Source organism: Jaculus jaculus, chromosome 2, assembly GCF_020740685.1.
Source record: "Jaculus jaculus isolate mJacJac1 chromosome 2, mJacJac1.mat.Y.cur, whole genome shotgun sequence".
Lineage (NCBI taxonomy): Eukaryota > Metazoa > Chordata > Mammalia > Rodentia > Dipodidae > Jaculus > Jaculus jaculus.
This window is the reverse complement of record NC_059103.1, coordinates 33,675,996-33,692,789: the sequence shown is the minus strand read 5'-3', so window position 1 is coordinate 33,692,789 and position 16,794 is coordinate 33,675,996. Positions and strand designations below refer to the sequence as shown.

The 16,794-nt window shown below is 48.5% G+C and overlaps 1 protein-coding gene across 3 annotated transcripts in view; it reads left to right on the top strand.

Moving 5' to 3' along the window:
- Positions 1-16,794, top strand: part of Dock6 (dedicator of cytokinesis 6) — a 77,370-nt gene that overhangs the window by 51,226 nt on the left and 9,350 nt on the right. For all 3 annotated transcript variants that reach the window (XM_045142692.1, XM_004667472.3, XM_004667471.3), the window contains 11 exons: positions 4,650-4,810; positions 4,932-5,114; positions 5,776-5,902; positions 6,556-6,640; positions 7,782-7,878; positions 7,966-8,100; positions 10,493-10,645; positions 10,932-11,090; positions 12,441-12,541; positions 15,391-15,583; positions 15,661-15,804. In XM_045142692.1, the coding sequence (XP_044998627.1) occupies positions 4,650-4,810; positions 4,932-5,114; positions 5,776-5,902; positions 6,556-6,640; positions 7,782-7,878; positions 7,966-8,100; positions 10,493-10,645; positions 10,932-11,090; positions 12,441-12,541; positions 15,391-15,583; positions 15,661-15,804 (1,538 nt within the window). The remainder of the gene's footprint in view (positions 1-4,649; positions 4,811-4,931; positions 5,115-5,775; positions 5,903-6,555; positions 6,641-7,781; positions 7,879-7,965; positions 8,101-10,492; positions 10,646-10,931; positions 11,091-12,440; positions 12,542-15,390; positions 15,584-15,660; positions 15,805-16,794) is intronic.

Below are 16,794 nucleotides of genomic sequence, written 5' to 3'. Positions count from 1 at the left end.
CGACACCCAGTCAGCACCAAGATCAGCAGAGCATGTACCACAGGGCCTTTGTCAGGCCAGGAACATTGCTGGGACTTAGATTTCTCCCCTGTACGTCAGAACAATGAGATAGGTGAAAACGTGACATACTGTTGTGCTGACATTGTCAGCCCAAGTAAAGGAGAGGTGTCATGATCTTTATTACCTTCTGAGGGGACCTGAGGAAGGGAAGTGGGAAACACCCAGATGGGAGGAGGGTGGGCACCCTGTGTTCTTGCACTAATTCACTCATTTATTCATAACTGTAATCATTCCTGCACGCTGTGAGGAACACTATGAGACAGTGGTTGAAAGTACAGATTTGGACTGGTAGGTTGATCTCTCTCATCAGTACTGGGAAATGCTCAATTGTTCTTTGAAACTTTTTTTCTGCCTTTTTTTCCCTCTCTCTCTCCTGGGACTCCAATCACAAGTATGTTAGACCTTTCAACTGTGTAATATCTGTTTTGCTTATCTTCCCCTTTTTGTTCCCTGGGCTTCACTTGGGCAATAATCTGCTCTCTCAGTTGAGGTTTATACCATGCCTTTGGTTGACCCCATCCTTTGAGTTCTTCATTTAACATACTATATTTTTCAGTTGCAAAATGTTCATTCTTCAGCCAGGTGCAGTGGCACACCCCTTTAATCCCAGCACTCAGGAAGCTAAGGTAGGATTGCTGAGTTCGAGGCCAGCCTGGGACTATAGAGTGAGTTCTAGGTCAGCCTTGGCTAGAGTGAGTTCCTACCTGGAAAAAAAAAAAAATGGCAACAACAACAATAAAATAAGTACATGGTCCTGTCAGATTTGTCATAGATTCCAGTTTTATTTATTTTTGGTTTTTCGAGGTAGGGTCTCACTCTAGCCCAGGCTGACCTGGAATTCACTATGTAGTCCCAGGGTGACCTTGAACTCATGGTGATTCTCCTACCTCTGTCTCCTGAGTACTGGGATTAAAGGCATGTACTACCACACCCAGCTGTTATCAATTATATTTTTAAATTCTCCATCTTTGGCTCATTTTTGTCATTTTTCTCCGGTTTTGTTTTTATGTCCTCTTTGACATTGAGTCACCAATGTCTGTTTCTCTTTCTCACTTAAACATATTTTCCTGCCTTGTCACATGTCTTAAAATTTTGTTGTTGTTTTTAAGGCAGGGTTTCCTTCTAGCTCAGACTGACCTAGAATTCACTACGTAGTCTCAGGATGGCCTTGAACTCACGGTGATCCTCCTACCTTTGCTGGGATTAAAGGCGTGTGCCGCCATGCCTGGCCATCACGTAACTTTTTATTCTGCTGTAGACAGTGCATGTGAACGGACTGCAGGCTGAAGCTCCATCCCACGGCCCCAGTAAGGGTTGTCCTTTTAGCATCCAAGCAGATGCAGTGCTCACCTTACTCTAGCTGGAACTGAGCTAACTTGAGCTAGTCTAGAGCTTTTGATAAACTCAGTCTACCTCTTGCTTCAAAGTTTCTGGAGCAACTGAGTGTGGTGGCACACACCACTAAGGAGGCAGAGGCACAAGGATCTCAAGTGTGATGCCAGCCTGAGCCACATAGTGAGACTCTGCCTCAAAAAATGAATGGGCTGGGCGATGGAGAGGTGGCTTAGCAGTTAAGGCATTTGCTTGTAAAGCCAAAGGACCCAGGTTCGATTCCCCAGGACCCACATAAGCCAGATGCGTAAGGGGCACATGCATCCTGAGTTATTTGCAGTGGCTACAGACCCTGGCATGCCCATTCTCTCTCTGCCTGTATCTCTTCTCTTTCTCTCCCCTTGCAAATTAATTAATTAATTTTAAAAATGAATAGGCCAGGCATGGTGGCACATGCCTTAATCACAACACTCGGAAGGCAAAGGTAGGAAGATTTGGAGCTAGGGGCTTGAAGGCTCAATGGTAGAGAACTATCTTAGAATCCACAGTGAGGGTTGGGGGGCGTCATAGGATTGCCTTGAGTTGGAGGCTACCCTGAGACTACATAGTGAATTCCAGGTCAGCCTAGGCTAGTGGGACCCGACCTAAAACAAAACAAACAAACAAAAAAAAGAATGGGGGCTGGAGAGATGGCTTAGCAGTTAGCACTTACTTGTGAAGCCTAAATACCCCAGTTCCATGCTGGACTCCCCAGGACCCCGTTAGCCAGATGCACAAGGGGGTGCACACATCTGGAGTTCGTTTGCAGTGGCTGGAGGCCCTGGTGCGCCCATTCTCTATCTGCCTCTTTCTCTCTCTGTCTGTCACTCTCAAATAAATAAATAAATAATTTTTTAAATGCTTTTGAAAAAAAAGAACAGGCTAGGCATGGTGGCACACACCTTTGGTTCCAGAATTTGGGACACAAGAGGATCACCATGAGTTCTAGGACAGCCTGGGAGTGAGTTCCACATCAGCCTGGGCTAGAATGAGATCCTACCTCAAAAACAACCACCAAAAAAATAAATAAATAAAGATCTGGGTATGGTGAACATGCCTTGAATTCCATCACTAGGAAGACTGAGGTAGCAGGATTGCTGTGAGTTCAAGGCCAGACTGGAATACAGAATGAGTTCCAAGTCAGCCTGGGCTAGAATGAAACCCTGCCTCAGAAAACAAAAACAGGGGCCGGGTGTGGTGGCACAGGCCTGTAATCCCAGCACTTGGGAGGCAGAGGTAAGATCACCATGACTTCACCATGAGTTCCAGGCCGCCCTGAGACTACACAGTGAATTCAAGGTCATCCTGGACTAGAGTGAAACCCTACCTCGAAAAATGAAAAAAAAAATAAAGGTCTAGAGAGATGGCTTAGTGGTTAAGTAGCACATGCCTGCAAAGCCTAAGGACCCAGGTTCAATTCTCCAGGTCCCACATGGTGGTGCATGTGTCTGGAGTTCATTTGCAGTGGCTAGAAGCCTTTCTCACACACACTCTCTCCCCCTCTCTGTCTCAAATAACTATGATAAAAAAAAACAAAAAAAAAAAAAACTAACTCTACTTTTTACTCTTATCTGCTGGGAGACCCTGGACAGGTAATTTAGTCTGGTTCTGGACCGGGATGATCTGGAATTAACTCACAGCGATCCTCCTAACTCTGCCTCCCAAGGGCTGGGATTAAAGACGTGGGCCACCACGCCCAGCTGAGTTGATTTTTTAAAAAAATGTTCGCTGGGCTGGAGAGATGGCTTAGCGGTTAAGGCATTTGCCTGGAAAGCCAAAGGATCCTGGTTAGAGTTTCCAGGATAAACGTAAGCCAGATGCATAAGGGGACGCATACGTCTGGAGTCTGTTTGCAGTGGCTGGCGGCCCTGGTGTGCCCATTCTCTCTCTTGCCCTCTCTCTGCTTTTTTTTATTTCTCTTTCTCTCTCAAATAAAATAAAAATAAAGTTTAAAAAAATTGTTCTATTGGAGACGGAACCCAGGGTCTGATGAAAGTCAGGAAAGCTCTCTACCACTAGGCTACACCCCCCAGCGAGGGTAAGTACATAAGTACATTAGTACATAAGTACATTAGTACATAAGTGATGATAAGTACTAATGATACTGTAATAATGGCAGTAGTCTCACTATTACTGCTATTCTTGTCATCATCATCGCCTTGCTGCTAATGACCTTGTGGGCCAGGTCATGTTCTATCCCCAGAAGCCAAGGCCTCACAAATGCTGATAACCTCTACAACCGACCATGCCCCCAGTATTTCTTGTGGATTCTAGACAGGAGCTCTACCCCTGAGCCACGCCCCCGGCCCTCACTGTGGATTCTAGACAGGAGCTCTACCCTTGAGCCACGCCCCCAGCCCTCACTGTGGATTCTAGACAGGAGCTCTACCCCTGAGCCACGCCCCCAGCTCACTGTGGGTTCTAGACAGGAGTTCTACCCCTGAGCCACGCCCCCAGCCCTCACTGTGGATTCTAGGCAGGAGCTCTACCCCTGAGCCACGCCCCCAGCCCGCACTGTGGATTCTAGACAGGAGCTCTACCCCTGAGCCACGCCCCCAGCCCTCACTGTGGATTCTAGACGAGCTCTACCCCTGAGCCACGCCCCCAGCCCTCACTGTGGGTTCTAGACAGGAGCTCTACCCCTGAGCCACGCCCCCAGCCCTCACTGTGGATTCTAGACAGGAGCTCTACCCCTGAGCCACGCCCCCAGCCCTCACTGTGGATTCTAGACAGGAGCTCTACCCCTGAGCCACGCCCCCAGCCCTCACTGTGGATTCTAGACGAGCTCTACCCCTGAGCCATGCTTCCAGCTCCAAGTCATGTTCTAAGTGTTATAGTAATAGAATTGATTTAGCCTAGGTCTTTATTCATTTACAGGCTTTACAGTTGCATGATGAATATACCTTATTAAAATGCAAAGATATGGCTGGGCATGGTGGTGCACACCTTTAATCCCAGCACTTGGGAGGCAGAAGTGGGAGGATCACTGTGAGTTTGAGGCCATCCTGGGACTATGGAGTGAGTTCCAAGTCAACTTGGGCTAGATAGAGTGAGACTCTACCCCCACCCAAAAAAATTGCAAAGATATGAGTTCTGGGACTAGACAACCAGAGACCCCCAACATGAGCTGGGGTGATAATATCAGGAAACACTGGAAATTCAAGAAAAAGGGACACCACTTACAAAGACCTTATTCTTGTACCTTGTTGCTCCCCCAGAGGGTCCAGGTCAGCGGTCAAGATTGGCCTCCCTGCTGGACTCAGACACAGAAGGTGAAGGGGACATCGGAGGCACTATCAACCCATCTGTGGCCATGGCAATTGCTGGTGGGCCCCTGGCCCCTGGCTCCCGGAGCAGCATCTCTCAGGGACCATCAGCTGTAAGTGTGAGGTTTGTCCACTTTCCAAATGAGTAAGAGAAGTCGTCCTGAGATACGTGTTGGAGAGAATTCACCTAGTGTGGGGGAAATGATATAGATTCTGTTCCCTCTTTGGGTCCAGGCGTCTCGCTCAGGCTGTTCCCTCTCTGCTGAGTCCAGCCGGACCTTACTGGTGTGTGTGCTGTGGGTCTTGAAAAATGCAGAGCCAGCCCTCCTGCAGCGCTGGACTGCTGACCTGGCCCTGCCTCAGCTGGGACGCCTCTTGGACTTGCTCTACCTCTGCCTGGCAGCCTTTGAGTACAAGGTATGAGGGGTGATCCAGAGGCTGTGAAGGAGGCAGGCTTAATGGGTATCCAGGACCCTACAGCATCACGAGCTGGTGTGAAGGGGTGGACTGTGAGCAAGTTTCTGTGGGACTGAGAATGAAGAAATGCAGCATGCAGGCAAGTATTTAGGAATACATTATTGAGCTGAGGCTCAAGGCTGAGGCTGCCTAGAAGGCACAGTGAGGGGCTGGGCTGGGCTGTGGCTCAGCGGTAGAGCGCCTGCCTAGCCCGTGCAAGGCTCCAGCATGAAGGGAGGTAGGGGGAAAGGACAGAAGAGGAAGGCTAGACATGGTGATAGAGACTTGCAATCCCAGCACTTTCAGAGGCCAAGGTAGGAGGACTGCCATGAGTTCAAGGCCAGGCTGGACTATATGGTAAGTTCTAGGCCAGCCTGTACTATAAAGTAAGACCCTGTCTCAAAATAAAATGAAGGAAGGAAAGAAGAGGAAGAAGGGAAGGGAGGGAGAGGGAAAAAGGGGGAGGAAGGGAAGGAAGAGAAGAAAAGGAAGAAGGGAAAGAGGGAGGGAAGAAGAAAGGCCTGTGTCTTCCGGCTCAGGACGCTGGAGGTAAGAGTTGCCCAAAGCAGAGGTCTTACAGAAGAACACACTGGTCTTGAACACTAGTTCTCTGCCCTCCTAGGGAAAAAAGGCCTTTGAGCGTATCAACAGCCTCACATTCAAAAAGTCACTGGACATGAAGGCCCGGCTGGAGGAAGCCATTCTGGGCACCATTGGGGCCCGTCAAGAGATGGTGCGGCGCAGTCGGGGTGAGAAGACAGTGGGGAGCCAGCATGGTAGTGCACACCTGTCATCTCTACAACTGGAAGTAGAGGCAGGAGGATGTGGGGTTCAGGGCTAGCTTCTGCTACATACAAATTCAGGATAGCCTGAGTTATGTAAGACTCTGAGAAGCCTGGATAGCTCGGTGGGTAAAGTATTTGCCTCACAAGCATAACCACCCCTGAGTTTGTATCCCCAGAACCTATATAAGCTGCCAGGCATGGTGGCCTGTGCCTGTAACCCCAGCTCTGGGAAGGCAGAAACAAGATCCCTTGAGTCTTGCTAGGTAGCAACTTATTTAGCCAAAATTAGTGAGTTCATTTAGAGACCGAGTCTCAAAAGAGATGGAGAGCCACAGGGGAAAATAGCCAGTGTTAACCTCTGGCCTCTATGTGCACACCAGTGTGTGCACTCATGCACATAAAAATAAACTAAAAGTAAATCCCCTCCCCAAAAAGAGCCTGTCTGGAAAAACAGTCAGTGTTTCATTGCTACTCACGGGGCATCTGTTGTTCCCCACTTGTCCTCACATGCCAGCGTGTATGGCAGTGTTAGTGAGTTTACCCCATGCATGTACCGTGTAGGTGCCGCGTGCTCATGCACTACTGTATACCTATGAACGTACATTTATGTGTTGCAGAAAGGAGTCCATTTGGAAACCAGGAGAATGTTCGCTGGCGTAAAAGCGTCACACACTGGAGACAACCCTCAGAGCGTGTGGACAAGTAGGTGGTGGATGGGATTAGTCTATTTTGCTTTACCATCTGAATCAGGCCACTTTATTAAAAAAAGAGGTTTCTTGGTTTATGCCTGCTATTTCAGCACTTGGGACATGGAAGCAGCGGGCTCGGGAGTTCTGCATCATCCTTGCTTAGTGCAAGACCAGCATTAGCTACATGTAAATAATTTTGTGAAAGTAAAAGGAGGGCTGGGATATAGCTCAGTGGTAGAGTACTTGCCTTGAATGCATTAGGCCTAAGGTTCAATACTCATCACCACTAAAGAAACAAAAAACTCAAGAATTAAAGGGTCTTGAGAACTTCCTTAATCCCTTCCCTGGGTACAAAATCCCAAATCATTTAAAATGACCCAATGATGTAACACTAGACTGCACCACATTATTATTTTGTGGCGTTGGGGATCAAATCCAGAGCCTCACCAATGCTAGCAAGGTGTCGGCAGCTGAGTTATGCTGGAGCCCTGGCTGAGGATTCTAGGCAGGAGCGCTATTTCTCAACCATGCCCCAGCCCTCACTGTGGATTCTAGACAGGAGCTCTACCCCTGAGCCACGCCCCCAGCCCTCACTGTGGATTCTAGACAGGAGCTCTACCCCTGAGCCACGCCCCCAGCCCTCACTGTGGACTCTAGGCAGGAGCTCTACCCCTGAGCCACGCCCCCAGCCCTCACTGTGGACTCTAGGCAGGAGCTCTACCCCTGAGCCACGCCCCTAGCCCTCACTGTGGATTCTAGACAGGAGCTCTCCCCTGAGCCACGCCCCCAGCCCTCACTGTGGACTCTAGGCAGGAGCTCTACCCCTGAGCCACGCCCCCAGCCCTCACTGTGGATTCTAGACAGCTCTACCCCTGAGCCACACCCCCAGCCCTCACTGTGGATTCTAGACAGGAGCTCTACTGCTCAGCCATGCCTCATATCTTGTCTCCATCTCTTATTACTGTTACTGAGGACTAAGCCTCCAATCCATAAACTCTTGGGGACATAGAGACCATAGAGGTAGAAAGAAATTTTCTGGGTTCAAACCAATTTTCAGATTGCTACTTCCCCACTGACAAGCCAAGGCAGGAGAGACCAGCTGTGGCAAACCATCTGGCTCCAAGTGGCTTCACAAGAACCTGCCTCTCTTCCAGAACCAAGGATGAAATGGAACACGAAGCCCTGGTGGATGGGAACTTGGCAACAGAGGTCAGCCTGGTGGTTCTGGATACCCTGGAGATCATTGTGCAGGTAGGGTTTGACCCCATAATCACTGAGCTTCCCAACCCCATGAAAATCCAAGTTTCTAATACTTTATTCCTGACCCTTTCCCTGAAGACGGTGATGCTCTCAGAAGCTCGGGAGAGTGTCCTTGGCGCAGTGCTGAAGGTCGTATTGTACAGCCTGGGTAGTGCGCAGAGCGCCCTCTTCTTGCAGCACGGCCTGGCCACCCAGCGGGCACTGGTATCCAAGGTGAGCGCCCCTCACTCACCACAGTTCAGAGTTGTAATTATAGCAGTGTGCGTGTGTACGCATGTTCCTGTGTGTGAATGCCGGCAGGTGTGTGGCACAGCACATGCCGAGGTCAGGAGGTAACTTTGGAAGGTGGTACTTGTCCACCTTGTGTGAGGCCAAATCTCTTCTTGACCGCTGGCTGGCCTGCCGGCTTTTGGGCTATTCTGTCTACCTCCCGTCTTGCTGTCATGGACTGAGATTACAGGTGCTGGCTATGCTAGCGCACCCAGTGTATATGGGATCGGGAGTACACATTTAGGTACTCATGCTCGAGTGGCAAGTGCTCTAACTGCAGAGCCATCTTCCCAGCCCATAGCAATTTTTTTTTTTTTCCCAAGGTAGGGTCTCACTCTGGGCCAGGCTGACTTCAAACTCATAGGGATACTCCTACCTTTGCCTCCCAAGTGCTGGGATTAAAGGGGTGTACCACCATACATGGCAGCAGCTCATTTTTTGAGCATCCAGTGAGTACTGTGAAATTTCACAGCACAGAGACCTTATTTTAAAAAAAAAAAAAAGCCAGGCATGGTGGCGCACGCCTTTAATCCCAGCACTTGGGAGGCAGAGGTAGGAGGATCGCCATGAGTTCAAGGCCACCCTGAGATGACAGAGTTAATTCCAGGTTAGCCTGAACCAGAGTGAGATCCTACCTCGAAAAACAACAACAAAAAAACAAAAACATCTTTATTTATCAGAGAGAGAGAAGCAGGTAGAGAGTGAGCACGCCAAGTACTTTAGCCACTGCAAATGATTTCCAGACACATGTACCACCTTGTACATCTGGCTTTTACGTGGGTACTGGGGAATCGAACCTAGGTCCTTAGGCTTTGCAGGCAAGCACCTTAACAACTAAGCCATCTCTCCAAGCCCCCTTCAAAAAAAAAGAGTATTTTATTTTTACCTTCTTTATTTGAGAGAGAGAGAATGAGCATACCAGGGCCTTCAGCCACTTAAAACACTCCAGACACATGTACCATCTTGTACATTTGGCTTATGTGAGTCCTGGGGAATTGAACCTGGGTCTTTTGACTTTGCAGGCAAGTACCTTAACTGCTAAGCCATCTCTGCAGCCCTGAAGACTACTACTTTTTTTAAAAAAAGACACAATTGTAAAATATAATTTTATTTATTTATTTGAGACAGAGAGAAAGAGGCAGACAGAGAGTGAGTTTGGGCATGACAAGGTCTCCTGTCATTGTAAACAAATTCCAGATGCATTGGCCACTTTGTACATCTGGTTTTACATGGGTACCGAGGAATTGAACTCAGGCCATCAGGCTTTGCAAACAAGCACCTTTAATAGCTGATCCATCTTCCTGTCCCCCCCAAAAACTTCTTCGTTATCTTTTTAGAAAATTTTATTTTTAAGCCGGGCATAGTGGCGCACGCCTTTAATGCCAGCACTCAGGAAGCAGAGGTAGGAGGATTGCCGTGAGTTCAAGGCCGCCCTAAGACTCCATAGTGAATTCCAGGTCAGCCTGAGCTAGACTGAGACCCTACCTTGAAAAAACAACCAAAAATATTATTTTGGCTGGGCATGGTGGCACATGCTCTTAATCCCAGCACTCCAGAGGCAGAGGTAAGAGGATCACTGTGATTTCAAGGCCACCCTGAGAATACAGAGTAGATTCCAGGTCAGCTGGGGCTAGAGTGAGCCTCTACCTCAAAAACCCAAGTATGTATGTATGTATGTATGTATGTATGTATGTATGTATGTGTATATATATATATTTTTTATTCATTTACAAGCACAGAGAGAAGAAGGACAGACAGAATAGGCACACCAGGGCCTACAGCCACTGACCATGGACTCTGATGTGCCACCCTGTGCAACTGGTTCTATGTGGGCACTGGGGAATTGAACTCTGGCCATTAGTCTTTGCAGATACGTGCCTGAACTGCTGAGCCATCTCTCCAGCCTATTTATTGTCTTTTTGTTGCTGGGTTTTTTTTGTTTTGTATTTTGAAGTAGGGTCTCCCTCTAGTCCTAGTGTGTGGTACACATATTTAATCCCAGCACTTGGGAGGCAGAGGTAGGAGTATCGCTGTGAGTTCGAGGCCAGCCTGAGACTACACAGAGAATTCCAGATCAGCCTGGGCTAGAGGAAGACCCCACCTCATAAAAAAAATTAAGAAATAAATTAAGAAATAATGAAAATTTTAAGAAAGACAACATAGAACTGAGGTCAGAGTAGCCAAATGACCTGATGAGGGTCACACAGCAAGGACCCACGTATGTCACCGGGCAAAGGGGGGGACACAGGCAAGCCCCAGCCCACCCTCCACCTGGGAGGCTCTGGGCCTATGAGAGGAGTGGCTGAGTAGTGTTCACCTGTGTCCTGGGGGGTAGTTCCCAGAGCTGCTGTTCGAGGAGGACACAGAGCTGTGTGCTGACCTCTGCCTGAGACTTCTGCGACATTGTGGCAGCCGTGTTAGCACCATCCGCACTCACGCCAGCGCCTCGCTCTACCTCCTCATGCGCCAGAACTTCGAGATTGGCAACGTATGGGGGCATGGCAGGGGGCATGGCAATGTGTGGGGGCGTGTCAAGGGGTATGGTCTCCCTAAGGCTCAATCAGGGCTTCTGCCTGGAGATGGCATTGCCCTAAGGGAACAGAGGAGGGGAGAGGAAGAGTCAGAAGGCCTCAGGAGGCCTGGGGTGGACAGGTGGAGTGATGGGGAATGTTAATACAAGGTCCGGGAGGTAGATGATGAGGTAACACGTCAGCAGATTGAGCCGATTCCTAACGTGGAGGTTTAGAGTGACTCTGCCTCCCTTGTCCCCACAGAACTTTGCCCGTGTGAAAATGCTAGTGACCATGTCCCTGTCGTCTCTTGTGGGGACCACGCAGAACTTCAGTGAAGAGCACCTGAGACGCTCCCTGAAGACCATCCTCACCTATGCAGAGGAGGATGTGGGGCTAAGGGACAGTACCTTTGCTGAACAGGTAATGCCTTGACCCTCCCATTCATCCTGGGCCAGAGGCTCTTGTTTTTTGTTTTGCTTAGGGGATTTTTTTTTTTTTTTTTTTTTTTTTTGGTTTGGTTTTTCGAGGTAGGGTCTCACTCTAGCCCAGGTTGACCTGGAACTCACTCTATAGACCCAGCTGACTGCACAGCAAACCTCCCCTCCTGCCTCAGCCTCCCAAATGGGATTAAAGGTATGCGCCACCATGCCTAGATTTCTGTTTCTTTTTTATAAATTTGTTTGAGGGCTAGAGGATGGCTTAGAGGTTAAGACGTTTGCCTACAAAGCCAAAGGACCCCGGCCATGAACTCATAGCAATCCTCCTACCTCTGCCTCCAAAGTGCTGGGATTAAAGGTGTGTGCCACCACACCCAGCAAACAAAAAGATTTTTTTTGACACAGTATCATTCTTTGTTGTCCAGGTTTACCTCCAACTCATGGCCATCCTCCTGCCTCAAACTCCTGAGTGCTGCGACTACAGACATGCGCCACCAGGCCTGGCACATACACACCCCCTATTTTGAGACAGAGTCCTATGTTTGGCCTAGGTTGACCTGGAACTCAGTATGCAGCTCAGGCTACCCTTAAACTGGTCTTCTTTTCCCTGCTATCCAAGTTCTGGGGTTATAGTCCACCACTTCCAGCCTTCTGTTTTTCTTTTAAACTTTATTTTTATTATTTATTTGAGAGAGAGAAAGAGGCAGAGAAAGGGAGAGGATGGGCATACCAGGGCCTCCAGACGAGGCAAAGGAACTCCTAAACTAAGCCATCTCCCCCACCCCAGCCTTTTGTTTTTCTTTCCTCTTCTTCCTCCTTTGTTTTCTCACTTTTTATTTTAGACAGCATGGCCTAGAACTCACAAGTCATCCTGGATGGCCTCTAACTCATGGCAGTCATCTTGCCTGTGCCTCCCGAGTGCTGGGATTACAGGTGTGTCAACCACACCCAGCTCTTTTTGTTGCTCTTTGTTGTTGTCTTTTAAATTTATTTATTTATTTGCAAGGAGAAAGAAAGGGAGAGAGAAAATGGGTGGCCTCAAATTCATGGTGATCCTCCTATCTCTACCTCCCAAGTATTGGATTAAAAGCGTGTATCACCATGCATGGCTCTCTCTCTCTCTCTTTAATGTTTTTAAACAGTCTTACTCTCACTTAGCCTAGGATGGCTTGGAACTTTCTCTGTACCTGAGGATGACCTTGAGCTCCTGATCCTCCTGCCTCTGCCTCCTGGGTTCTGGGATGACAGAACTTTACCACCACACCCAGCTTACCTTCCTGTACTCAAGCCTTGACCCCACTACCTCACTGATCCCAGACCTCTGCTGGTTCAGGTTCAGGACCTCATGTTCAATCTGCACATGATCTTGACGGACACGGTGAAGATGAAGGAGCACCAGGAGGATCCAGAGATGCTCATCGACCTCATGTACAGGTAAGAGGAACCAGGTGGGATCTCCAGTCATGCCCTCTGAGACAGGCAGGTGAGCAGGGGTGAGAGGCCTAGAGCAGAAAGTGTACAATTAGAAAGAGGGACAGAATAGCTGGGCGTGGTAGTGCACGCCTTTAATCCTAGCACTTGGGAGGCAGATGTAGGAGGATTGCTGAGTCCAAGGCCACTATGAGACTACATAGTGAGTTCATGTTAGCCTGGGCTAGAGTGAGACCCTACTTCAAAAAACAAAAAATAATAATAATAAAAATGAAGGAAGGAAGGAAGAGGGACAGAATGGCTGTGAGATGGCTCAGTGAGTAATAATTTGCATAAACACAAGGACCTTAGTTTGATCCAGCATTCATGTAAAAAGCTAGGCCTGAGGACTGGAGAGATGGCTTAGCAGTTAAGTCATTTGTCTGCAAAGCCAAAGTACCCAGGTTCGATTCCCCAGGACCCATGTTAGCCAGATGCACAAAGGGGCACACGTGTCTGGAGTTCATTTGCAGTGGCTGGAGGCCCTGGCATGCCTATTCTCTCTCTCTCTCTTTCTCTTTCTCTCCCTCTCCCGCTCTTTCTCCCTCTTTCTGTCTGTCAAATAAATTAAAAAAAAAAAAGCTAGGCATGGCCACACATGCCTGTAACCCCATCGCTGAGAGATGTAGAGTCAGGATTCCTGAGGCTTTCTGGTCAACCTGTTAAACTGAAAAATGGAGAGTTCCAGATTCAGTGGGAGCCTCTGTCTCAAGGAAATATGGTGGAAGAGCAATAGAAGAGGACACTGGATACCTCCTTGGGCTTCCATATGTGAACACAGGGGCACGTGCATGTATATGTGCCACATATACACACACCAAAAAAAGGGAGAAAGAAAAAGGGGCACAGAGTCACATACCTAACCAGGCAGGTGAGAGTGATGGGAGCACAAAGTGAGGCAGATGAACAGGGAAGAATTGTTAGTGAAATGGACCGTTTAGAGTATGTCATCTTTCAGTTATTACAACACTCCCCAAGACAACTGACTTACAAAGAGAAAAGGCTTACTTTAGCTCCCAGTTTTGGAGATTGTAGTCCACAGTCAGTTGGCCTGATGGGTTGATTTGAGCCTGTGGTGAGGAGCCACATAAGGCAGGCACACAGCAGAGCCAAGACGCCCCTTGCCTGAGGTGTCAAAGACAGAGAAGAAGAGACCAGGAGCGCATCCTCCATGATCAGAAGACTGCTCCAGTAGTCCCAAGAAGGCCTTCACACATGGGCCTTTGGGGATACACTTAAGATCCATGCCAGGCTGGGGAGAGGGCTCCAATGGATAAAGTCCATGCTACACAGCTGTGACTGTCTCAGACCCCAGAACCTACAGAAAGCACATGCTGAAGCACTAGCATCTGTAATCTGGGGTCACCTAGAGCAAGATGGAAGGCGGAGACAGGAGAGTCCCGGAAGCTGATGGGCCAGTCACCCTGATGAACACAGCCATGAACAAGATTCTGCCTAAAACAAGGTAGAAGGCAAAGACAAAATAATAATAAAAATAATCTTTAAAAAGAGGACAAGGGCTGGGCATGGTGGTACACACCTTTAATTCCACCACTCAGGAGGCAGAGGTAGGAGGATCACAGTAAGTTAGGTCGGGGCCACCTTGAGACTGTAGTGAATTCCAGGTCAACCTTGGCTAGACAGAGACCCTACCTCGAGAAATGAAAGAAAAAAATGAGGACAGACACCCCAAAATTGTCCTCTGACCTCCATACACACTCCATGGCATAGGCACATACACATGTAACATACACCCAGATTTTTAAAAATATTTTATTTATATGAGAGAGAGAGATACAGAAATAGGCAGGTAGAAAGAGAAAATGGGCATGCCAGGGCCTCCAGCCACTGCAAACAAACTCCACATGCATGCATCCCTTTGTACATCTGGCTTATGTGGGTCCTGGGGAGTCAAACCTGGGTCCTTTGGATTTGCAGGCAAGCACCTTAACCACTAAACTATCTCTCCAGGCCCTACACTGAGATTTAAAAGATTATTCAAATTACACTGGAGCTGGAGCCACAGCTCAGGGGTAGAGCTCCTGTCTAGAATCTACAGTGAAGGCTGGGGGCGTGGCTCAGGGGTATAGCTCCTGTCTAGAATCCACAGTGAGGGCTGGGGGCGTGGCTCAGGGGTAGAGCTCCTGCCTAGAGTCCACAGTGAGGGCTGGGGAGCATAGCTTGGTGGTTCAGGTGCTTGCTCATAAAGCCTGACAGCCTGGGTTCAAGTCCTAAGTACCTATGTAAAGCTAAATGCACAATGTGACTTGTGTATCTGGAATTTCATGCCCATTCCCTCCCTCTCTTTCTTTCTCTCTGCTTGTAAATAATAAAAAAAAATATATTTTACAGTAGTTTAGGGGTGAAGGGATGGATTAGCAGTTAAGGCGCTTGCCTACAAAGCCTAACAACCAGAATTCTGTTCCCAGTACCAATGTAAAGCCAGATGAACAAAGTGATCTGGAGTTAGTTTGCACTGGAAGGAGGTCCTACCATGTCCATAATCTGTCTGCCTCTCTTTCTCTCTGTTGGCCAATAAATATATTTAAAAAAATTTTTAAATAGAATTTTTTAAAAATGTTTAAAGATAAAGGCAAAACAAGGAAAAAGTTGGGCCAAGAAAGATAAGGGTCATGGAAGGAAACAGCTACAAGTGCTGGACTGGCCAAGTGGGCAGTGAGTTGAAGGGACAGAGAAGGAGATCAGTGAGATACAGTTGAGGATGTAGGCCACTCCACCAGATGATCAGGGACAGTTAGGGAGAAGCAGGTGAGTCCCTTTGCTCACCAGATCCCATCTTTCCTGGATGCCAGAATTGCCCGGGGCTACCAGGGTTCCCCAGACCTGAGGCTGACATGGCTGCAGAACATGGCAGGAAAGCACGCGGAGCTGGGCAACCATGCAGAGGCTGCCCAGTGCATGGTGCACGCCGCCGCCCTGGTGGCTGAGTACCTCGCCCTGCTCGAGGACAGCCGCCACCTGCCTGTGGGTTGCGTGTCTTTTCAGGTAAGCAGTCACAGGGCGGCAGGCTGGGGAGGAGGAAGGCCCAAGTGGGGCCTGACACCACCTTCCACCCACCCCAGAACATCTCATCCAATGTGCTCGAAGAGTCTGCCATCTCTGATGACATCCTGTCGCCTGATGAAGAAGGCTTCTGCTCAGGGAAGCACTTCACGGAGCTGGGGTTGGTGGGATTGCTGGAACAGGCGGCAGCCTACTTCACCATGGTGAGACCTCGCCCTGCCAGGGGCTGGGAGAAGACATCACGCTGCTGACCAAACGCCTTTCTTACTAAGCTGTCGAGAAAGGAGGGTTAAGCCAGATGTGGTGGCACACATCTATGATCCTAGCACTCTCAAGGCTGAGGCAGGAGAATTGGGAGTTTGAGGCTAGGCTGGGCTTTATAGCAAGACCCTGTCCCAAGAGGAAACAGCAAGAAAAGAAAATTCACTGAGGGTGTGGGTCTGTTGGCCTAGCATGCACAAAGCTCTGGGTTTCATTCCAGTAATTCGTAAACCTGGTGTGGGTGATGCACACCTGCAATTCAAACACTGGGGAGGTAGAGGCAGGAGGATCAGGAGTTCTAGGTCATCCTTGACTACATGGCAAATTTGAGGTCAGTCTGGGATACATGAGCTTGTCAAGGAAAGGAGACAGGGAGAGAGAGAGAGAGAATATGGATGCGCCAGGGCCTCTAGCCAATGCAAACAAACTCCAAATGCATGTGTTCCCTTGTACATCTGGTTTACATGGATCTTGGGGACTGGAACCTGGGTCTTTTGGCTTTGCAGTCAAGCACCTTAACCACTAAGCCATTTCTCCAGCCCTCAATCTTTTTTTTTTTTTTTTAATTTTTTTTATTGATAACTTCTATACTTACAGACAACAAACCATGGTATTTCCCTCCCGTCCCCCACTTTCCCATTCATAATTCTGCTCTCCATCATATCCCCTCCCTTTCTCCATTAGTCTCTCTTTTAATTTGATGTCACCCTTTTCTCCTATTATGAGGGTCTTATGTGGGTATTGTTAGGCACTGCAAGGTCTTGGATATCAAGGCCAAATTCTGTCTAGACAGTTGTATGTAAGGAGTGGTACCCTTCCTTTGGCTCTTACATTCTTTCCACCATCTCTTCTGCAATGGACCCTGAGCCTTGGAGAGTGTGAGATGTTTCAGTGTTGGACACTCCTCTGTCCCTTCTTCTCAGCACTATGTT